At 38.7% G+C, this 25,158-nt stretch overlaps 1 protein-coding gene across 2 annotated transcripts; it reads left to right on the plus strand.

Moving 5' to 3' along the window:
• Positions 1 to 5,201: 5,201 nt before the first annotated feature.
• Positions 5,202 to 23,898, plus strand: LOC110445226 (fructose-bisphosphate aldolase-like). 2 transcript variants are annotated; one of them, XM_021489728.1, is made up of 8 exons: positions 5,202 to 5,363; positions 9,986 to 10,106; positions 10,306 to 10,572; positions 18,248 to 18,408; positions 18,700 to 18,783; positions 19,461 to 19,635; positions 20,322 to 20,521; positions 21,418 to 23,898. In XM_021489728.1, exons 2-8 carry the CDS (start codon positions 9,995 to 9,997, stop codon positions 21,508 to 21,510), a joined length of 1,092 nt encoding a protein of 363 aa, XP_021345403.1. In that variant the 5' UTR covers positions 5,202 to 5,363; positions 9,986 to 9,994; the 3' UTR covers positions 21,511 to 23,898. The 2 variants fall into 2 exon arrangements, with proteins under 2 accessions (XP_021345403.1, XP_021345404.1); XM_021489729.1 differs by lacking the exon at positions 5,202 to 5,363 and adding an exon at positions 7,279 to 7,354.
• Positions 23,899 to 25,158: the final 1,260 nt, after the last annotated feature.

The following is a 25,158-nucleotide window of genomic DNA, read 5'->3' on the forward strand; positions in this document are numbered from 1 at the left end:
TAAGTATCAGACAAACATGCTACATGTGGAGAGACTAAGGACACTAGCAACTGAAACTTTTAAGATTGTCCATGGAATATGTCCACCTTATCTAAAAAAAATAGTACAAACTAATAACAATGAACATTATTCTTTCAGGTATGGTAACATGTTAAAAGTACCTACGGTAAAGACGGAACGGTTTGGCCGAAACAGCTTCTCATACCTCGCGGCGAAACTATGGCAGGATCTTCCGGCTGAGGCAAGAAATGTTGTGGATGTTGCCAGTTTCAAGACATGTATGGGAAGCTGGAACGGCCAAACCTGTAGATGTGATATGTGTTAATCCGTTACGTCTTAATTATGTGAATATTTTTAAATGCTTTGCATGTCCGATTTAAGTTGCCCTTTTTTATCCCCCGCTTTCGCTAAAACGGGGGATATTAATTTGGGGTTGTCTGTCTGTCACGCTTCGTTTCCGTGCAATAACTACAACAGAAATAATTTCCACGAAACTTGGTGCTGTACTTGAATCATGTGCAGAGTGGTTAGTTGATAATAAGCTTTCTTTGCATTTAGGTAAAACAGAGAGCATGCTATTTGGAACGAATTTTTTTTTAAATCAAATTGATCATTTTGAAATTGTCGCAAACAATCATACCATCAAATCAACTAAATCTGTGAAATATCTTGGAGCTAATATAGATTGTTGTATGTCTGGCGAAGAAATAGTAGAAAACATCGCGAGGAAAGTAAATTCTAGACAAATTCTAGACAAAGTAAATGTCTAACTACAAAAACCAGACAAAGTTTATGTTCTGCACTAATACAGTGTCACCTAGATTATGCATGCTCCACGTGGTACTCAGGATTGAACAAGAAAATGAAGAACAAATTACAGGTTTTACAAAATAAAGTTGTCAGATTTATTAGCCAATTAGAACCCAGAACGAGTATCACTCCCACTGAACTGTCAAAGCTCAATATGTTAAATATAGAATATAGAGTCAAACAATTAAGACTCAATCATGTGCACAAGATTTTTTATGGAAAATGTCCATCCTACTTAAACCTAAACTTCATAAAAGTGTCAGGTGTTCATCAGCATAACACACGATCATGTCTTTTTAATTTTGTTGTTCCATCATGTAAAGGGAAAGATACCTGTACTTTTTATTTTAACGGGATCCATGACTGGAATAGTCTGCCTGACAAAATCAAGGGTATAAAATCCATATATGCATTTAAGGCAGCAGTGAAGAAACATCTCGCTTTTAAATTTCAAAATTCATGCTGATAACACAATTATATGTGATTGCGGTGGCACAAAACAAGTAGACTTTGCTAGTAGGGGGATCCCCAACCCTAAGAAAACAAACTTTGTGTCACTGCAATCCACGTGCTGACGACATCTGTACCGTATTTTTTTTTTTAAATATAAATAGTTTGAAAGTCACGTTACATATTTTAAGTTGGGCTAACTATTTAAACCTGAACATATATATATGTGTGTTTTTTAGGTTATATAGTCATTACGGAATTACTATAGGTACTGACAATAAAGTTAATATGTTGTCATTCATTCCCTCCTGCCAAAATCTTTCCCCGTGATAACATGGACCCCATTGGAAATAAGCTTTCGAGCTTTCATGGGCTATCCTCAGGTTTATTGATCAATGTTTGTGTTGTATTAATTGTATAAATATAATTACCTATATCTTAAAACAGTTATGAATTTTAGTTTCATATATAATATAATATTTTAAGATAATACAATATTTTATTACTGACGATAATTTTATGCATGTAGGTTCATTAATATTTGAGCGTCCGGAGAGCTTGTAGGAAGGGGATGCCCCAATCACCTGCTCCTTGGACTGCCCCAAAAACCTGTGATATTCTGTTTATTTTTTTTAGTAATATATATGTATGTTGTACTGTAATATGTATGTCAACTGTCATGTTACATGTGATGTCTATGATCTATTTCCTGAAATAAACATTAATTAATTAAAAAAAACGAAGTTAACCGATTTTCTTAAAACTTGGTCACAGGGTAAAATGCCTTAAGGGCTCGGCCAAGTTCGATGACCACCTACATCAGACCCCATTTGGCATAGTTATGGCCCGTTGCATAATGAAAAACGTCATCATCTGCTGTGCTTCGTTTTCGTGCAATTACCACAACAAACGTTAACCGATTTTCTTCAAACTTGGTCACATGGTCAAATGCCGTAATTAAGAGCTCGGCCTAGTACGATAACCATTTGGCGGAGTTATGGCCCGTTGCATAATGAAAAACGTCATTATCTACTGCGTTTCGTTTCTGTGCAATAACTACAACAAATGTAAACTGATTGTCTTCAAACTTGGTCACAGGGTAAAATGCATTAAAGGCTCGGCCTAGTTCGATGACCACTTTAATCGGACTCCATTTGGCAGAGTTATGGCCCCTTGATTAATGAAAAACGTCTTTATCTGCAGTTTCTGCTTACCGGTAATAACTCTAGCAAATATTAGCCAAATTCCTTCAAACTTGATAACAATGTTTGTGTTCCTCTGTCTTTCCACCCATATCGGGCACTCTTTGGTTTTCGTGTGATAATTGATGTAGATATTGTACAGATGTTTCAACCAAATTTCGTCTGCACATTCGACTCGTGCTAAGTTTGCCAACCGATGTGATTTGTGCATATTTAGGGATATTAAATGAGGTATAGGGCTTTTTTTTTTCAAGTTTCAAGCTATACAATATGTCTGTCTAAACAGCACGATACTCACATGTTTAAACCTAACCTCAATAATGTTAACGTACAATATGTCCTGCAAGCGGGGATATAAATTCCACGAATTTACTTGTTTAGATATGTTTTAAATGTGTTTGCATGAAGCATGACATACATCTGAGTATAGTATGAAGCTAGCTGCTTTTGTGCATTATTATGCTAGCTTGTGTACTGAAGTATGCTTTATATGTATCTTAAATTTTAAGTTTTCAAACATAAGTTTTCAAACATAAGTTTTCAAACATTTTTATGATAGATATTAAGCCTGTGATATGTTTCTAAATTTATCTGTGATTATGTTAAATATATGATATTTTATAAGAAAATAAGAATATAACAAAATCCTGAGTTACTGGGGTGCAGGTCGAGCATACCATGCTGGTAGGGGGCTCCCCAACCCTTGGAGCTGACCATGTACCACTGTACTATCCTTTCTCAAAAAAGACGTATTATGGTGCAAAATTTAAATAATTTGAATGTTGCGTTAAATTTAGAAATACTTCCATTCACAATTTTCTGTGGACCTTTACTTAAACATTTCTAGATATGTGCAAAACTTTATTAATTCCAGCAAGAGTTCAAATTGTAATAACAATTGTATATAATTATTGTCATTATTGTTATGTCATTCAAAATGTATATTGGGAGAAGGCGTTGATAAGTTGTTATAACTTGTGCCTAATCCCTTGTCTACTCTTGGCAACAAATAAGTTTAAACTAAAAAAACACACACAAAACCGGCCACGTTGTCATCATCTAGTACTAACTATTAACGGCACGTGGTCATCACCTAGTACTAACTATTAACGGCACGTGGGCATCACCTAGGCTAGTACTAACTATTCACGGCACGTGGTCATCACCTAGTACTAGCTATTAACGGCACGTGGTCATCACCTAGTACGAACTATTAACGGCACGTGGTCATCAACTAGGCTAGTACTAACTATTAACGGCACGAGGTCATCACCTAGTACTAACTATTAACGGCACGTGGTCATCACCTAGCACTAACTATTAAGTTATCCTCCTTAATCATCGGACAAAGTATTTCTACGGCTAGTGCTAATAATATATTGATTTTCAAGGAGTAAATAAAACATATTGAATATTTTAATAATGGAATATGTACTGAAAGATAATTGCAGTTATATTTTTTAACATGATCATAATTTTATAAATTTAAACGTAATGACAGTTTTAAATTGGTATACATAACCATTTAAATGAATACGATAAGGCGTTATGTGTTTCCGCGCAGACATCTTATCAAGCTATATATCGTAACAACATGACCTGCTGGATATTTTAGACGTTTGGCCATCGTCTGTAAACAGACACAAATATTACCGGAAGTTCGTCTGGAAAACATAAGAATTATTCACTGATTAAAAAACACGCATAAATACGCAGTTTTGCTTAATGCACTTTTTATCTTGCTCAAAATGAACACAAACCTGAAAAAACGGTGAGATATTTCATTCATGAACCAGTCTATTTTGTAGTGTGACAAACGTACGAAAATGTCGTATGCAAATGAGGCCACATCTCCTCGCCGATTTATTTCCACTTCCGAAGGGCCAAGGAGACATTCTTATGTAATGCAATGAACTTCCAATTTTCACCAATTTTAAACATCAACCAAAACCGATATAAGACTGCAGAAAGAAAGAAAAAACAGATTATTACATGAATTCGTTCAATTTGACATCTTGAAAATTCAATTAAAAATGTGAAATTAAAAACAAAGGTTTAATAATTAATTTGATGATCAAAGATATTTTTTTTATTCCAAACGAAGCTTTTGATCTTGCAGGTCACTGAGGAGAATTTCTTTTTAGTGTATTCGAGTTATCTTTCTTTGAACACAAAATCGAAACAGACACACGGAAACATATGACTCCTACTTCCGACGGGAGAAATTTGTTAAAAATTGTTTGTTCTGTATTTTTTATAAATGCAATTTTATTTTGTCAGTTTTTTGTTTCCATTAGTAGATTGTATACATGTTTATGACATATATACGTCTCTGCCAAAGGATACATTATGATTTGTGGGAGAAAATTAATTGTGATGCCCGATTGCAAGTTAGATTAAATTAATTGTACTCAAAGTCTACTCTTGTAATATACGTATTACTGAACTAAATCGTGAATTTCGACATACTAAAAATAGCAAAACAAAGCTCGTAGCACCCACTACACTGTGAGTGTGTGTATATATATATATACGGCCAAACAGGGAGCGGGGTATCCGTGTCTCACACATAATTGTTTTAAAAATTGTACACCAGGATTTAGCAGTTTCAAGCACTTCAGTCATAGGCCAAACGTTATTAAGACCACGGATTTAGATTATCTAAGTCCGTGTCATCATACACGCCACAGCTGGTTTGCCAGGGTCAAGGTCATACAAGTGACCAATCAGCTTGTTGTATTCCGACACACCTCCACATCAGCACACGTCTACCCAAGCTGAAAGTAAACATACGTTGTTCCGGGATCGCTGCGACAACCCAAGTTCGAACCAGACACACCGCTGTCCACCTCACCGCTAGCCTGATTGTCCTACTGTTTGATAGTAGATCTACACACAAAAGTAAGTAAAAAATTCTACTCGGAGAATAATCAAAACTGTAAAAAAAAGTAATGAAAGTGTCTACCTGACTTTTACTAGCGTCCACGTTCTGCCTCAGTGAAGCCACGGTTAAATCTAATTCCGTGTTGAAGTCATGAACAGTGCCACGATCTCTTTTATATCATAGTCGTCACTACATAACCGAAATATCGAGACAGGTCTACATCAAACAAGGAATGGGTCCAGCAATTATTATCTTTAGAGGATGAGGTATATATACATGTTTAAAGCGGACTTTGGACTCGGAGAAATTACAAAATCATATCCGTGACGTTTCGTCATGCTATTGAGTTCTAAGGAAACTTACAGCATTGGAATACGACCCTTAAGATTCTAGGACCTACCTTTTGGTGAAAGTGTTAATCTGCCTGTGGAATGCATGATACTTATAAAATGTACCAATAAAACCCTTCAAAAGTGTATTGATTGTCCAGTAAATAATGAGCATGTTATCAAGCTCAAAAGCACAATTAGTACAGAAATAGAACTTATAACACCTAACGGTTATGCAAGTACCAATGTTTGCACCTACATACAATTTAGATATGTGTCTCTAACACAAATAATATATAGGAATTACATGTTATCACAGAATCGTCGATTGATTGAATGTTTTTGGTGTAGTAATACTTTGAACTCTGATTTGATCTGTTTTTGGATGGTATCCAGTTAATGACTAATGGATTTTATAACAAGGTGAAAGAATTTGTAGAGGATATTTATGAAACTTGTTAAATACATTTAGTCCAGAAGTGGTAATTTTCTACTACATTATGTGTATGTATTGATTTTACTCCATGCAAAATTACCATCTTGTGTACATGTCCTGATGAATGGAAATAATTGTAATTTATTCTGTTTGTTTGTAATAAAGAAATATCAGTCAAAATTCCAGTTGTATACAAAATGAAGCAGATTGACAAAACCATTGACATCAACTGACCTTAACAATTTTTGCATATAATTAGTCATGTAAGCACTATTTCCATAACTCTCTGATTTACATTATTTACAAGCACTTTTTGACCCCCCCCCCCCCCCCCCCCCCCGGGGGGGGGGGGGGGGGGGGGGGGGGGGGGGGTTGTGTCATGTCACTCATCCTCATGTGACCTTATCTGTTTGGAGGATGTTCAACCGGAAAAAAAATAAAGTTTATTAAGTAAGAAACACTTTGTTCCTAATTATCTTTAAAAACTTTAAAATAAAATACAAAAAGAGATGTCGGAGGGGGTGGGGTCTCCTGAGTTTTTTGTAGGATTTTTCAGGCAAATGCTGAATATAATTTTAGGAATATTTGTTAGTCCCATTATTGTTTTCAAAATGTGTAGCAGGTGTTGTTATTTACAATCCTTTGGAAAGTTTTACTAAGAAATACATATGGAGAGGTTAAAATAATTGACATACATGTATATTGAAATATTGATTTTTCTTCCATGTGAACTATAAGAAAAGGTTTTGCCTTTTGAATATTTCAAGCTGACCAAACTTTTAATAAATGTATTATAGACATTGATAGTGATGTTGATACCACAGGTCAAGGTTACACTGACATGCATAGCAAGCTTGATGTAGACAATTGATTTGTAGTCAGGCTTACATTTGAGACAAATTGATATAAAATATTAAGTAAAGTTGATTCAACAGTTTATTGATTATATTTGTAGATTTTTTTTGTGTCTTATTTTCTATTTCATTCTTACATTTTTCTCAAGCCCAAGCTACCAACAATTAATGATAGTTTGTAATTGAGGGACACACAAGGGGTAATTAGTACCTGGTAAGTCTTTGATGGTGGACTTATCTCTTGTATAATTGAGGGGCACATTAAGGGAAATACTGGCTATATATGTAATATGATAAGTCCAGCCTTATCAATGTGTCCTGGTGTGACCTACTTCTAGCTTCTCTCTATCAGGCCCCAGACAGGTGGACAGGAGTCTCATTACCACAAAGTAAGTTTTCGGGAGGAATCTGATACATGTTTCAGGGAGTAGTAATATCTATGTAATGGTTACTGAATCTTGAGACAGTATCAGAACTAAAACCTTATGATTTAAGTGGTAATGATTGAATTGCATGCAAGTAAAATTCATGGTCAGAAATTTGACCCATATAGACTGCTGGGACAGACACGCTACTGGTGTAGTAGACAGTGTATATTCTGCCTATACCTTTGGGTACCTGTTGACACTGATGGGTATATGTACTACAAGGCTGAGACGTGTATCTGGGTGAGATTTCTGATTACCTTTGGGAACCTGTTGACACTGATGGGTATATGTACTACAAGGCTGAGACGTGTATCTGGGTGAGATTTCTGACTACCTTTGGGTATCTGTTGACACTGATGGGTATATGTACTACAAGGCTGAGAAGTGTATCTGGGTGAGATTTCTGACTACCTTTGGGTACCTGTTGACACTGATGGGGATATGTACTACAAGGCTGAGACATGTATCTGGGGGAGATTTCTGACTACCTTTGGGTATCTGTTGACAGTGATGGGTATATGTACTACAAGGCTGAGACGGGTATCTGGGTGAGATTTCTGACTATACCTTTGGGTACCTATTGACACTGATGGGTATATGTACTACGAGGTTGAGACGTGTATCTGGGTGAGATTTCTAACAGAACACTTACAATCAACAAGAAGTGTATCTGGGTGAGATTTCTGACTACTTTTGGGTACCTGTTGACACTGATGGGTATATGTTCTACAAGGCTGAGACGTGTATCTGGGTGAGATTTCCGACTACCTTTGGGTATCTGTTGACACTGATGAGTATATGTACTACAAGGCTGAGACGTGTATCTGGGGAGATTTCTGATTACCTTTGGGAACCTGTTGACACTGATGGGTATATGTACTACAAGGCTGAGACGGGTATCTGGGTGAGATTTCTGACTATACCTTTGGGTACCTGTTGACACTGATGGGTATATGTACTACGAGGTTGAGACGTGTATCTGGGTGAGATTTCTAACAGAACACTTACAATCAACAGTGTATGTATATTCAGACTGTATATTGACCCCTGAAATTTCATAATGAACCATTCCAACCTTTGAATTGGAAGAGTTCAAATGTGTCCTCAGGGGTAAATGAGTTAATGATGCATGATGTATCTACTCAGGTAAATTCATGGTTCAGCGTCTTTGGGTACTTAAGATATATATTTTACCAAGGCCACTGTGACACCTATAGCTAGGAGAATCAGATACAATATCAATCTTAATTTTAATTTATCAGTTACATTGCCACTACTAGTAAGGAAAGCTAACACTCTGGCGTGGAAGGAGTGTACTATCAATATATTACCTATCATACCTGTTTAACCATAAAAATAACATATTTATTTTCACCATGAAGTCTTATTATTCACCGGTAAAATGTAAAGAGACCAGACAAATACATATCTTTGTTTCAAATATCTGAATTCAGAAAAATATAATAGACAGGTCGTTTTACTTTTCCAAACCTTTTAACATATGTTAACAGCGATTGTTTAAAATTTTAATAATTAACAGAAAGGAACTTGTAGATGGGTTCTAAAACAGAAGGTTAAGGACTGGACACACAGGGTTAAGTAAGGACTGGGGACACAGGGTTTAGTAAGGACTGGACACACAGGGTTAAGTAAGGACTGGGGACATAGGGTTTAGTAAGGACTGGACACACAGGCTTTAGTAAGGACTGGACACACAGGGTTAAGTAAGGACTGGACATGCAGGGGTTTAGTAAGGACTGGACACACAGGGTTAAGTAAGGACTGGACACACAGAGTTTAGTAAGGAATGGACACACAGGGTTTAGTAAGGACTGGACACGCAGGGTTAAGTAAGGACTGGACACACAGAGTTTAGTAAGGAATGGACACACAGGGTTTAGTAAGGACTGGACACACAGGGTTTAGTAAGGACTGAACACACAGGGTTTAGTAAGGACTGGACACGCAGGGTTAAGTAAGGACTGGACACACAGAGTTTAGTAAGGACTGGGGACACAGGGTTTAGTAAGGACTGGACACATATATATATAGGGTTTAGTAATGACATTATCAATATCCCCACCCTATTATCATGTATACAATTGCAGAGCGTCAAGAGACAAACACAGTCATGATAAAACACTGGGGTCTGGGCCCACCCCTAAGGACTTGATTTCCGAGCCATAACTTTGAAACAGCTGAGATTCCCACCCCATAGCCATATAAACATTTGAATGGCATCAAGAGACAAACACAGTCATGATATAGTATTGACTCTTGTGTCTGGCCCCTAGCCTAGTCCTAGCTAGGGACTAAAGTTCATGGCATAAAGATCCAGGTGAGCGATACAGGCCATACAGGCCTCTTGTTCAAATGGTTCCAATATGGATAAATAACAGACCTGTTTACTAGAAGATTGGTAATTTTTATGCTACAGATGATTTGTTTACTGTTTTCATGTATACTACGTTGTAAGTATTAACAGAGATTAAAATGCACCCACAAGCAGTGATATGAGAGATGAGATGGGAAGATCCCTCGTTATACAGTAACCTAACAATGGAAAGTTAATATAAAGAGTTGTTTTTACAGATCAGCATAATGCCTTCCTTTCCACAATACCTGTCTGCTACTCAGGAAGATGAGTTGAGGAAGATTGCCAATGCCATAGTAGCTCCTGGAAAAGGAATCCTAGCCGCTGACGAGTCTACAGGTAAGTGTGACGACTGGCAAGGGAATCCTAGCCGCTGACGAGTCTACAGGTAAGTGTGACGACTGGCAAGGGAATCCCATAGCCGCTGACATATGTCGTAAGAAGTTCCTTGATCAACTGGATGGTGTTGTACTTTCTCATTTGTCCGTATTCCTTAAGAGATTTTTCATGATTTTCATGATTTTCTTTTATTTCACAGGGACCATTGGAAAGCGATTTGCAACAATAAATGTTGAAAACAATGAAGACAACAGACGGCGTTACCGTGAGTTGTTGTTTACCGCTGACAAGTCCCTGGCCAACAATATTGGTGGAGTGATCCTATTCCACGAAACGTTTTACCAGACAACAAGCAAGGGCGTCTCCATGGTGAAAACTCTCCAAGACATGGGCATTATTCCAGGGATAAAGGTGGACAAGGGTATGGTCCCTCTGGCTGGAACAGATGGAGAATCTACTATACAGGGAAAGGATAAATGTGGACAAGGGAATGGTACCTCTGGCTTGAACAGATGGAGAATATACTAACCATGGTAAGGATAAATGTGGACAAGGGTATGGTCACTCTGGCTGGAACAGATGGATAATCTACTATACAGGGTAAGGATAGAGGTGGACAAGGGTATGGTCCCTCTGGCTGGACCAGATGGAGAATCTACTATACAGGGTAAGGATAAAGGTGAACAAGGGTATGGTCACTCTGGCTGGAACAGATGGGGAATCTACTATACAGGGTAAGGATAAAGGTGGACAAGGGGATGGTCCCTCTGGCTTGAACAGATGGAGAATATACTAACCATGGTAAGGATAAATGTGGACAAGGGTATGGTCACTCTGGCTGTAACAGATGGAGAATCTACTATACAGGGTAAGGAAAGAGGTGGACAAGGGTATGGTGGAGTGATCCTATTCCACGAAACGTTTTACCAGACAACAAGAAAGGGCGCCTCCATGGTGAAAACTCTCCAAGACATGGGCATTATTCCAGGGATAAAGGTGGACAAGGGTATGGTCCCTCTGGCTTGAACAGATGGAGAATATACTAAACATGGTAAGGATAAATGTGGACAAGGGTATGGTCACTCTGGCTGTAACAGATGGAGAATCTACTATACAGGGTAAGGATAAAGGTGGACAAGGGTATGGTCCCTCTGGCTGGAACAGATGGGGAATCTACTATACAGGGTAAGGATAAATGTGGACAAGGGTATGGTCACTCTGGCTGGAACAGATGGGGAATTTACTATACAGGGTAAGGATAAAGGTGGACAAGGGTATGGTCACTCTGGCTGGAACAGATGGAGAATCTACTATACAGGGTAAGGATAAAGGTGGACAAGGGTATGGTCACTCTGGCTGGAACAGATGGAGAATCTACTATACAGGGTAAGGATAAAGGTGGACAAGGGTATGGTCACTCTGGCTGGAACAGATGGAGAATCTACTATACAGGGTAAGGATAAAGGTGGACAAGGGTATGGTCACTCTGGCTGGAACAGATGGAGAATCTACTATACAGGGTAAGGATAAAGGTGGACAAGGGTATGGTCACTCTGGCTGGAACAGATGGAGAATCTACTATACAGGGTAAGGATAAAGGTGGACAAGGGTATGGTCACTCTGGCTGGAACAGATGGAGAATCTACTATACAGGGTAAGGATAAAGGTGGACAAGGGTATGGTCACTCTGGCTGGAACAGATGGAGAATCTACTATACAGGGTAAGGATAAAGGTGGACAAGGGTATGGTCACTCTGGCTGGAACAGATGGAGAATCTACTATACAGGGTAAGGATAAAGGTGGACAAGGGTATGGTCACTCTGGCTGGAACAGATGGAGAATCTACTATACAGGGTAAGGATAAAGGTGGACAAGGGTATGGTCACTCTGGCTGGAACAGATGGAGAATCTACTATACAGGGTAAGGATAAAGGTGGACAAGGGTATGGTCACTCTGGCTGGAACAGATGGAGAATCTACTATACAGGGTAAGGATAAAGGTGGACAAGGGTATGGTCACTCTGGCTGGAACAGATGGAGAATCTACTATACAGGGTAAGGATAAAGGTGGACAAGGGTATGGTCACTCTGGCTGGAACAGATGGAGAATCTACTATACAGGGTAAGGATAAAGGTGGACAAGGGTATGGTCACTCTGGCTGGAACAGATGGAGAATCTACTATACAGGGTAAGGATAAAGGTGGACAAGGGTATGGTCACTCTGGCTGGAACAGATGGAGAATCTACTATACAGGGTAAGGATAAAGGTGGACAAGGGTATGGTCACTCTGGCTGGAACAGATGGAGAATCTACTATACAGGGTAAGGATAAAGGTGGACAAGGGTATGGTCACTCTGGCTGGAACAGATGGAGAATCTACTATACAGGGTAAGGATAAAGGTGGACAAGGGTATGGTCACTCTGGCTGGAACAGATGGAGAATCTACTATACAGGGTAAGGATAAAGGTGGACAAGGGTATGGTCACTCTGGCTGGAACAGATGGAGAATCTACTATACAGGGTAAGGATAAAGGTGGACAAGGGTATGGTCACTCTGGCTGGAACAGATGGAGAATCTACTATACAGGGTAAGGATAAAGGTGGACAAGGGTATGGTCACTCTGGCTGGAACAGATGGAGAATCTACTATACAGGGTAAGGATAAAGGTGGACAAGGGTATGGTCACTCTGGCTGGAACAGATGGAGAATCTACTATACAGGGTAAGGATAAAGGTGGACAAGGGTATGGTCACTCTGGCTGGAACAGATGGAGAATCTACTATACAGGGTAAGGATAAAGGTGGACAAGGGTATGGTCACTCTGGCTGGAACAGATGGAGAATCTACTATACAGGGTAAGGATAAAGGTGGACAAGGGTATGGTCACTCTGGCTGGAACAGATGGAGAATCTACTATACAGGGTAAGGATAAAGGTGGACAAGGGTATGGTCACTCTGGCTGGAACAGATGGAGAATCTACTATACAGGGTAAGGATAAAGGTGGACAAGGGTATGGTCACTCTGGCTGGAACAGATGGAGAATCTACTATACAGGGTAAGGATAAAGGTGGACAAGGGTATGGTCACTCTGGCTGGAACAGATGGAGAATCTACTATACAGGGTAAGGATAAAGGTGGACAAGGGTATGGTCACTCTGGCTGGAACAGATGGAGAATCTACTATACAGGGTAAGGATAAAGGTGGACAAGGGTATGGTCACTCTGGCTGGAACAGATGGAGAATCTACTATACAGGGTAAGGATAAAGGTGGACAAGGGTATGGTCACTCTGGCTGGAACAGATGGAGAATCTACTATACAGGGTAAGGATAAAGGTGGACAAGGGTATGGTCACTCTGGCTGGAACAGATGGAGAATCTACTATACAGGGTAAGGATAAAGGTGGACAAGGGTATGGTCACTCTGGCTGGAACAGATGGAGAATCTACTATACAGGGTAAGGATAAAGGTGGACAAGGGTATGGTCACTCTGGCTGGAACAGATGGAGAATCTACTATACAGGGTAAGGATAAAGGTGGACAAGGGTATGGTCACTCTGGCTGGAACAGATGGAGAATCTACTATACAGGGTAAGGATAAAGGTGGACAAGGGTATGGTCACTCTGGCTGGAACAGATGGAGAATCTACTATACAGGGTAAGGATAAAGGTGGACAAGGGTATGGTCACTCTGGCTGGAACAGATGGAGAATCTACTATACAGGGTAAGGATAAAGGTGGACAAGGGTATGGTCACTCTGGCTGGAACAGATGGAGAATCTACTATACAGGGTAAGGATAAAGGTGGACAAGGGTATGGTCACTCTGGCTGGAACAGATGGAGAATCTACTATACAGGGTAAGGATAAAGGTGGACAAGGGTATGGTCACTCTGGCTGGAACAGATGGAGAATCTACTATACAGGGTAAGGATAAAGGTGGACAAGGGTATGGTCACTCTGGCTGGAACAGATGGAGAATCTACTATACAGGGTAAGGATAAAGGTGGACAAGGGTATGGTCACTCTGGCTGGAACAGATGGAGAATCTACTATACAGGGTAAGGATAAAGGTGGACAAGGGTATGGTCACTCTGGCTGGAACAGATGGAGAATCTACTATACAGGGTAAGGATAAAGGTGGACAAGGGTATGGTCACTCTGGCTGGAACAGATGGAGAATCTACTATACAGGGTAAGGATAAAGGTGGACAAGGGTATGGTCACTCTGGCTGGAACAGATGGAGAATCTACTATACAGGGTAAGGATAAAGGTGGACAAGGGTATGGTCACTCTGGCTGGAACAGATGGAGAATCTACTATACAGGGTAAGGATAAAGGTGGACAAGGGTATGGTCACTCTGGCTGGAACAGATGGAGAATCTACTATACAGGGTAAGGATAAAGGTGGACAAGGGTATGGTCACTCTGGCTGGAACAGATGGAGAATCTACTATACAGGGTAAGGATAAAGGTGGACAAGGGTATGGTCACTCTGGCTGGAACAGATGGAGAATCTACTATACAGGGTAAGGATAAAGGTGGACAAGGGTATGGTCACTCTGGCTGGAACAGATGGAGAATCTACTATACAGGGTAAGGATAAAGGTGGACAAGGGTATGGTCACTCTGGCTGGAACAGATGGAGAATCTACTATACAGGGTAAGGATAAAGGTGGACAAGGGTATGGTCACTCTGGCTGGAACAGATGGAGAATCTACTATACAGGGTAAGGATAAAGGTGGACAAGGGTATGGTCACTCTGGCTGGAACAGATGGAGAATCTACTATACAGGGTAAGGATAAAGGTGGACAAGGGTATGGTCACTCTGGCTGGAACAGATGGAGAATCTACTATACAGGGTAAGGATAAAGGTGGACAAGGGTATGGTCACTCTGGCTGGAACAGATGGAGAATCTACTATACAGGGTAAGGATAAAGGTGGACAAGGGTATGGTCACTCTGGCTGGAACAGATGGAGAATCTACTATACAGGGTAAGGATAAAGGTGGACAAGGGTATGGTCACTCTGGCTGGAACAGATGGAGAATCTACTATACAGGGTAAGGATAAAGGTGGACAAGGGTATGGTCACTCTGGCTGGAACAGATGGAGAATCTACTATACAGGGTAAGGATAAAGGTGGACAAGGGTATGGTCACTCTGGCTGGAACAGATGGAGAATCTACTATACAGGGTAAGGATAAAGGTGGACAAGGGTATGGTCACTCTGGCTGGAACAGATGGAGAATCTACTATACAGGGTAAGGATAAAGGTGGACAAGGGTATGGTCACTCTGGCTGGAACAGATGGAGAATCTACTATACAGGGTAAGGATAAAGGTGGACAAGGGTATGGTCACTCTGGCTGGAACAGATGGAGAATCTACTATACAGGGTAAGGATAAAGGTGGACAAGGGTATGGTCACTCTGGCTGGAACAGATGGAGAATCTACTATACAGGGTAAGGATAAAGGTGGACAAGGGTATGGTCACTCTGGCTGGAACATATGGATAATCTACTATACAGGGTAAGGATAGAGGTGGACAAGAGTATGGTCAATCTGGCTGGAACAGATGGAGAATCTACTATACAGGGTAAGGATAAATATAGACAAGGGTATGGTCACTCTGGCTAAAACAGATGGAGAATCTACTATACAGGGTAAGGATAAATGTGGACAAGGGTATGGTCACTCTGGATGGAACAGATGGAGAATCTACTATACAGGGTAAGGAAAAATGTGGACAAGGGTCTGGTCACTCTGGCTGGAACAGATGGAGAATCTGCTATACAGGGTAAGGATAAATGTGGACAAGGGTATGGTTAATCTGGCTCGAACAGATGGAGAATCTACTATACAAGGTAAGGATAAATGTGGACAAGGGTATGGTCAATCTGGCTGGAACAGATGGAGAATCTACTAAACAGGGTAAGGATAAAGGTGGACAAGGGTATGGTCCCGCTGGCTGGAACAGATGGAGAATCTACTATACAGGGCAAGGAAAAATGTGGACAAGGGTATGGTCACTCTGGATGGAACAGATGGAGAATCTACTATACAGGGCAAGGAAAAATGTGGACAAGGGTATGGTCACTCTGGCTGGAACCGATGGAGAATCTACTATACAGGGTAAGGAAAAATGTGGACAAGGGTATGGTCACTCTGGCTAAAACAGATGGAGAATCTACTATACAGGGGAAGGAAAAATGTGGACAAGGGTATGGTCACTCTGGCTGGAGACAAGGGTATGGTCACTCTGGCTGGAACAGATAGAGAATCTACTATACAGGGTAAGGATAAATGTGAACAAGGGTATGGTCACTCTGGCTGGAACAGATAGAGAATCTACTATACAGGGTAAGGATAAATGTGGACAAGGGTATGGTTAATCTGGCTCGAACAGATGGAGAATCTACTATACAAGGTAAGGATAAATGTGGACAAGGGTATGGTTAATCTGGCTCGAACAGATGGAGAATCTACTATACAAGGTAAGGATAAATGTGGACAAGGGTATGGTCACTCTGGCTGGAACCGATGGAGAATCTACTATACAGGGTAAGGAAAAATGTGGACAAGGGTCTGGTCACTCTGGCTGGAACAGATGGAGAATCTACTATACAAGGTAAGGATAAATGTGGACAAGGGTATGGTCACTCTGGCTGGAGACAAGGGTATGGTCACTCTGGCTGGAACAGATGGGGAATCTACTATACAGGGTAAGGATAAATGTGAACAAGGGTATGGTCACTCTGGCTGGAACAGATGGGGAATCTACTATACAGGGTAAGGATAGAGGGGGACAAGGGCTAGCCTGAGTTTCCTTTGGCCCTTATACCAGACTTACACATTTTGACAGATAGATGTCTGGTGTGGGGCCAGAAGGCACTACTATATAAAAACGTGATTTTTTCCGACACCGTTTGGTATCGGGGATTGACTAATCAGCAAAAAACACAGTCCGGAAATCTTGGTCAGTATGGTTTGTTGATTAGTTAATCCCATGGCCTGCAAATTGGCGTTCGGTCAGGTGGGAAAGTTTGAACGATTGATAACCAAGGACTCTATTGGCGGAATTTAGCAGCTGTTTGTGATAATAAGATAGGATTTGGATCAATAAATAATCCATTTATCGATGTATGTGAGGTATGTGTTGTTTCATTGTAGATTTTTGTTGTCTGCACCTCAAAACATTCTGATACCACATGTCGTCTCACAAGTCTATAACATGACATCGCAGCAGAAGTATCACCTATACACAGCCTTATTCATAATCATTTTGTTTTCATTATTGGTGGTTGGTTAATGTTCGTTCCTTTGGGTAACTAACCATAGTTTTACGTATGTCAGCATTGGGACGGTTGGAATCATCAGTTGGCCCTTTGGCAGACTTCAGTTTTACTACATGGTATATGTTTATTGTTACATTAAGACCTGTTAATGTCAATATTTACTTTAATCATAGGTAAGATCAAGATGGCAGAGGTCATTCTGTAGGGATAGGGTAACCCCCAACCCCGCCTTCAAATACTGTAATCATAGGTAAGATCAAGATGGCAGAGGTCATTCTGCAGGCATAGGGTAACCCCCAACCCCGCCTACAAATACTGTACTCAAAATGCTGTACAATCCGGTAGAATTTCATCATTTCCAATCCTTCTTATTAAAATCTCCTGTTTATTGGTATATAATCAATTCTTAGTCAGAGATTAAGAAGTGACGAAGATGGCCCCCAATATTGTAAAAAGGTTTAATCTGTTAAGATGGAAAGACATTTTCATTTGTCTCTTAGCCTGTACTTGAGATAAGAAATCAAACTGTTAATTTTGCCCATTTCTCCAATTTTGTAAATACGTGAATCATTTTACATTAAACTTTAGAATTTAATCATTTTAAGAAATCTTGTTGTGAAAAGTCCATTTCATCTAAAAGGTTATTTGTATCCATAATTGTATGTTTTTCTGGGGATTTTAAATTGTTCTGTAGTTTTCCATGAAGTTTCAGTAAAAATGATATTAATCTGGATGTAAATCAAGATCAATGTTGTTGATGTCATACTTATGTGAACATTACTTTTAAACCCATTCACATGGAGCATTCCCCTTTATTTTGGTACCTATATGACAGGTCTGGATGGCCTGAGTGAGAGGTGTGCCCAGTACAAGAAAGATGGCGCCCAGTTTGCCAAATGGAGATGTGTCCTAAAGATCAGCAGCCACACTCCCTCGTACCAGGCCATGTTAGAAAACGGAAATGTTCTCGCCCGCTATGCCAGCATCTGTCAACAGGTAACAATATACAAATGTCCAGCTTAGCCAAAATCTGTCTACCATGTTTTTTGTCTTAAGAGGCAAAGTTTCGAAGTACAGGTACAAAATATGTATGCCAGGAAGAATTAGAAATTGGTTTTGGAAACAATGCATTAGTTTGTTTTTCAACAGTTACATGTAAGCTTTCTAATAAAAGTATTATTTGGCAATTTTGACACCAGGCCAGTTCAAATCTTGATGATAAGTATTTCCCGGTATGTTGTAATCAATAGAATAAATAAAATGACTTTGTGACTATCTCTCCTCTAGAATGGACTTGTGCCGATCGTTGAACCAGAGGTGCTATGTGATGGAGATCATGACCTTGAAACTGCACAAAAGGTCACAGAACAGGTAAGTTACAGGCCAAATAATGATATCAACTTTTTGTAAATTTCTACACTCACTTTAAACTAATTACTGTAAAAGAATTAAGTTTCGTTGAGGTTTAACTTCTAGTTTGCGTACGGGGAGTCAATATTTCAAAAATGTAATATTTACACATAACTGATCTGGTCAGTAAGATACTTTTATTGACAGAAGTCAGACAAAATGCATAGTAATATATATAGGTTAGTTCAGGTGAGATGTGTTCACTTGAAAAGTTTCAAACGAATCTGCCACGCACAAACATGTACCCTACCAGTTATCATGACAGTAGCGGACGAGGAATGTCTTTACTGAATCATCCATAGCGTGGGAGCCATATATTACGTGAAATCTCTTTCCAAATCAGACGACTTCGATGATGAGCTCGCTGTCACTCACCCTTCACATTTCCAGCTGACTGCGATGTGACCCAATCAGAAGACCTTGGTTGACCTCTGACACTAATTGTATGGCTCATGCTGTCTACAATGCTCACCAAAACAAAGGTTTTCTCAACTGGCTACATAAAGTTTGGACCATGTTTTTGAAATCAGAGCTGGTCAAGCAAGCCCAAGTGAAATGGCTTGTGTCTGCTACAGATGAACTAGTGTGTGACATTATCAATGAGGATATGAATTGTATAGTGGTTGTACCTTTTTCAGGTTCTCGCATTTACCTACAAAGCTCTGTCTGACCACCACGTCTTCCTGGAAGGGACACTTCTGAAACCTAACATGGTGACCGCCGGTCAGTCTTGCACAAAGAAGTACACAACTGAGGAAAATGGCCGCGCGACTGTACAAGCTCTCAGTCGTACTGTACCAGCTGCTGTACCAGGTAAACCTCCTACCCTTGTTACAATGAACGGATTATCTCCCTTTGATCAGTTAGGGTTAGCTCCCCTTTTGGTGATGTGAAGATTTTATGATGTTCTGACATTGTCTTCCTTGTAAGGAAGAACTACAGTTTTAAGTGGAAGCATTCAAATGTAGCTTAAATAGTAGAGGCCATTTTTATTTGCGGCCCCAGATAGGATACTTATAGTCTTATAAAAAAAAAAATCAACTTAAAGGTCTGGGAAAAAAATCAATAACCTGTAAGGGAGCAAGATCTCAGTCTCAGACTAAGATTCGGCTACATAGCTTACACCTCGGTTGGAATTATGTTATCTTAGCCCTCAACTGAGAATAATAGAATCATTGATCCCCATGAGATAGGGGAATCTCAAACACTGAGACTGAGGTGTTTTGTAGGTATCACATTTTTATCCTGTGTTTTTGTAGGTATCACATTTTTATCTGGTGTTTTTCTAGGTCTTACATTTTTATCCTGTGATTTTGTAGGTATCACATTTTTATCCTGTGTTTTTGTAGGTATCACATTTTTATCTGGTGTTTTTTTAGGTCTTACATTTTTATTCAGTGTTTTTGTAGGTATCACATTTTTATCCTGTGTTTTTGTAGGTATCACATTTTTATCCAGTGTTTTTGTAGGTATCACATTTTTATCCGGTGTTTTTGTAGGTATTACATTTTTGTCTGGTGGTCAGTCTGAAGTATGTGCCACAGAAAACCTGAATGCCATCAATCGATTTCCGGGCCGCAAGCCATGGGCTCTCACCTTCTCTTTTGGTCGTGCCCTCCAGGCAAGTGTTCTTAAGGCTTGGCAGGGACAGGAAAGCAATGTGGCCAGTGCACAGAAAACACTTCTTAACAGAGCAAAGGTAGGTTACTAAATATGACAGGTTGGTATGGGCAGTGGTCCTAATGGGTAGAGTGAAACCTGACTTACTGTCAGGTAAGATTTTGTGTTGGCAAAGTCAGGGATAAAGACAGAGGTCATGATAAGCTGTAAAACCAGTCAAATATTACAGAATGTCCCTAAAGACAGGTTTCATTTTGTTACCAAATGTCATTAAATTCAGGTGTCAGTAAAGTCAGGTTTCACCGAATAAAAGAATGTCCTTAAACTGATATGACAAAAAAGTCAGGTTTTACTATATCACAGGATGTACAGCATGTCAGTAAAGTCAGGTTTGACTGTATTACAGGATGTCAGTAAAGTCAGGTTTCACTGTATTACATGATGTCAGTAAAGTCAGGTTTCACTGTATTACATGTGTCAGTAAAGTCAGGTTTCACTGTATCACAGGATGTTAGTTAAGTCAGGTTTCACTGTATTACACTGTATAATCAGCAATGATTTATTTATTTATTTATTATTTTTTTTTGTAATGGTTTTCTTTTTCTAAGTTTTTCATTACATATACATAAACAGGACATTCACGCATTCTCACATATATCACATATACACACACGGACATGGATTAAGCATTATCACAATCAATTTCATTGTCATCATTCTATCATCATCAACATATCATCATCATCATTATCTTTATCATCTTCTTCATCCTCTTTCATATATACTTATTCAATCATCATCATTGCCATAATCCATCATCATCCAAAATCTTCAATCATCATTTCATATATATCATCATCAACATATAATTATCATCATCATCATACAATCATCACCATCATCATACAATCCTCACCATCATCATACAATCAGCAATGATTTTGATAACAGTCTATATTTTTTTTATCTTCATAGCTGAATGGATTGGCAGCCTTGGGTCAATACAATGGTGAAGATGGAAGTTTAGCGGCCAGCGAATCCCTGTTTGTGCCCAAACACACCTACTAGTTATCTCCCCTGGATGTCTCCTTGTCAACATGGAGGAGTTATTTGATGGACATCAATATCAATCTTATCTTCAGAAACTTACATCAGGTCTTAATAATGATAGAAATAGCTTCAGATTCCTGTAAATATTACAACGCAATGCTACTTTTGTGTGGTAGTGAAAAAGACAGAAATGTTGTATATTGTAGGGTAGTAGAATGTCACATAGGAAACTTACCCCGACTAAGTACATTGTATTCATTCATCACATTATGTTAAACAAATTACAAGTGTAATAGAAACATGGAACCAAACAAATTACAAGTGTAATAGAAACATGGGACCATAGGATTATGTTTGTGATAAAGATTCTCCATATAACTGAACATCATTTTGATTTGCATGGTGTCTAGATTAAATATCCTTCAATTCATAAGTAAAACTATCTCCATATTTTAATATTGCGCAAAAAGATGTTCATTATGTCATGAATTTTAGCAATATCAATAGTGTCCTGTCTGATGCCGACTTTGTAAATAAACCAATGGGAGGGATTCAATTTTAGCTTAGATGAAACATGACTACAGAATTTCTGTTCACCAAAATTGACAATTTACTGGGCTGTAACAATATTACAATGTTGTAATGTATGCTCAGAAATATTCTAACGGTAAAATCTATATTTGGTCTTATTTCATGCTTCACAGCAGAAATACTGACAAGTTAAGTACTGATAGTTTTCGGTATCAGAATGTTCATCAAATTAAAAAAAAAAGGAAATACTATTTTAATTGTCTATTTGATTATGAAGACAAAAATGTCATTACTTTATGAAGTCACTTTTTATTGCCTGTTAGCTTGGTGAGTTTTGTTCTATCAATGAGATGTTGTACACTTACCAGGCCCTAGTGTCAATGAAGTTATGATCATTGCTGTATTAAGTGTTGTCTTAATATGAACATGCCATATTTTGAGATATATTTTTGTGATAACTTTTATCTTTACATATAACCACACATACATATGTCATTTTGATAAATTTATTATTTTCCTTCTTATGGATAATGGAGAATAATTGAAAATTAAAGATAAAATTTTAACATGAAATAATCATTGATATTTGAAATGTGTTGAGATGAATCAGTGGGATGTGATGGACGTTTTGAGAGGAGGTCTGCACCGCCCTCTCCGTGTCAGTGATGGAGTGTATATATATTGGGACAGATATAGATATGTAACCAGAAAGGCAGTAGACAGGTAGTTTTACATGGATATATGTATTTTCTGTTCTGTAAATCTGAAATGCTGTGCATAAAATATGAAATATAATTTTAGAATACAGATTTTAAAAAAGTATTTGTACATACACATTTTTAAATATATCCTTATTTTAGTCCCATTCTGAATGAATTACATTGATGGGATCTCTTCCCATTCTGAGACAGTCAGACTCTATTTTATATCTTCCCTTTCTGTTTTGAAAAATATACAGGGTTACTTCCCTTTATTTTGAATACTATACAGAATTACTACCCTTTATTTTGAATAATATACAGAATTACTTCCCTTTGTTTTAATACTATACAGACTTACTTCCCTTTGTTTTAAAACTATACAGAATTACTTCCCTTTCTTTTAAACTTTTCCGCATACTCCCCTTTATTTAAATAATACCCGGATTACTTTCTTTAGATATAAAATATACATTTCCTTCCCTTTATTTTAAAACTATACAGAATAACCTCCTATTGTTTTGAAATTATTGAGGTCTACTTCTCTTTGTTTTAAACTAACAGGGTTATGGTAGTACCCCTTTCTAGGATACCATTCACGATAACTCCAAATGGATACATTTAACTATAATATATCGGAAAATATTCTAACCAAACTTTTCAATTTTGTGAGAAAACATCTCCTTGTCAATTTTAAACTGAAGGCTCATATTTTACTTTCAATACTGCACAGAAACCAGGCTTAAAACTAAATAATTTTGGGAACATCATTGAAAACGACACAAAAGCTGTTAAGAACAAACAAACTGGGGACCAATATTTCTATTCTGTGAATAAATAGGTTTTCTGGTTATGTGGGTTCACTTTGTTATTGTAGGTTCCAGATACAAAATTATATTTTACACTTTGAGACCTATTTATCTTGTTTATACAGGTTATCATTGGATTATACAGTGATTGTTGTAACCAGGCTGTTCTATATCCCGACCTTTGTACATCATTTATGTAGTGTTTGATGACATTGGCTGTAGTAAATGCTACTTAGACCGAACCTTTAACATGTGTGTCTAAATATGTAATTCTGTTTCATATGACAACAATGTGACACTGATATGGTAATGATGTGACAATGTAGTGACAACAATGTGACAATAGTGTGACAATGGTGTGACAACAATGTGACACTGATATGGTAATGATGTGACAATGGTGTGACAATGGTGTGACAACAATGTGACAATGGTGTGACAACAATGTGACAATGGTGTGACAACAATGTGACAATGGTGTGACAACAATGTGACAATGGTGTGACAACAATGTGACAATGGTGTGACAACAATGTGACAATGGTGTGACAACAATGTGACAATGGTGTGACAACAATGTGACAATGGTGTGACAACAATGTGACAATGGTGTGACAACAATGTGACAATGGTGTGACAACAATGTGACAATGGTGTGACAACAATGTGACAATGGTGTGACAACAATGTGACACTTCTAAGTTAATCAACCATTTAGTCTTCAAAGAAAAATAATAGAAATTCACATTAAATGTATCTGATTGCTTCTAATGATCTCGTGTACACTAATCATTTGTTGATTCCTAGAAATATGCACATACTTTTTTTAAACTGTTAGCAATAAATTGGAGGGTTTATTTAACAGAGTGTTGGTTTCATTATTTGTTTGGCAAGCTTTTGAAATCTACAGACTAAATACTCCTCAAAAATATACAGATCAGGTCTCAAGTCTACTGACTAATACAGAACAGGTCTCAAGTCTACTGACTAATTACTCCTCAACAAAATACAGAACAGTTCTAAAGTCTACTGACTAAATACTCCTTTACAAAATACAGAACAGTTCTCAAGTCTACTGACTAAATACTCAACAGAATACAGAACAGTCCTCAAGTCTCCTGACTAAATACTCAACAAAATACAGCACAGTCCTCAAGTCTCCTGACTAAATACTCAACAAAATACACAACAGTCCTCAAGTCTCCTGACTAAATACTCAACAAAATACAGCACAGTCCTCAAGTCTCCTGACTAAATACTCAACAAAATACACAACAGTCCTCAAGTCTCCTGACTAAATACTCAACAAAATACAGCACAGTCCTCAAGTCTCCTGACTAAATACTCAACAAAATACAGAACAGTCCTCAAGTCTCCTGACTAAATACTCAACAAAATACAGCACAGTCCTCAAGTCTCCTGACTAAATACTCAACAAAATACACAACAGTCCTCAAGTCTCCTGACTAAATACTCAACAAAATACAGCACAGTCCTCAAGTCTCCTGACTAAATACTCAACAAAATACAGCACAGTCCTCAAGTCTCCTGACTAAATACTCAACAAAATACAGCACAGTCCTCAAGTCTCCTGACTAAATACTCAACAGAATACAGAACAGTCCTCA

This window comes from Mizuhopecten yessoensis, unplaced genomic scaffold (genome assembly GCF_002113885.1).
Source record: "Mizuhopecten yessoensis strain PY_sf001 unplaced genomic scaffold, ASM211388v2 scaffold2123, whole genome shotgun sequence".
Taxonomy (NCBI): Eukaryota; Metazoa; Mollusca; class Bivalvia; order Pectinida; family Pectinidae; genus Mizuhopecten; species Mizuhopecten yessoensis.

Coding starts and splice junctions, on each gene's coding strand:
- LOC110445226 (XM_021489728.1), top strand. CDS start 9,995: ATGCCTTCCTTTCCACAATACCTGTCTGCTACTCAGGAAGATGAGTTG. Junction 10,107..10,305: donor AGCCGCTGACGAGTCTACAG/GTAAGTGTGACG, acceptor TTTATTTCACAG/GGACCATTGGAAAGCGATTT. Junction 20,522..21,417: donor CACTTCTTAACAGAGCAAAG/GTAGGTTACTAA, acceptor TTATCTTCATAG/CTGAATGGATTGGCAGCCTT.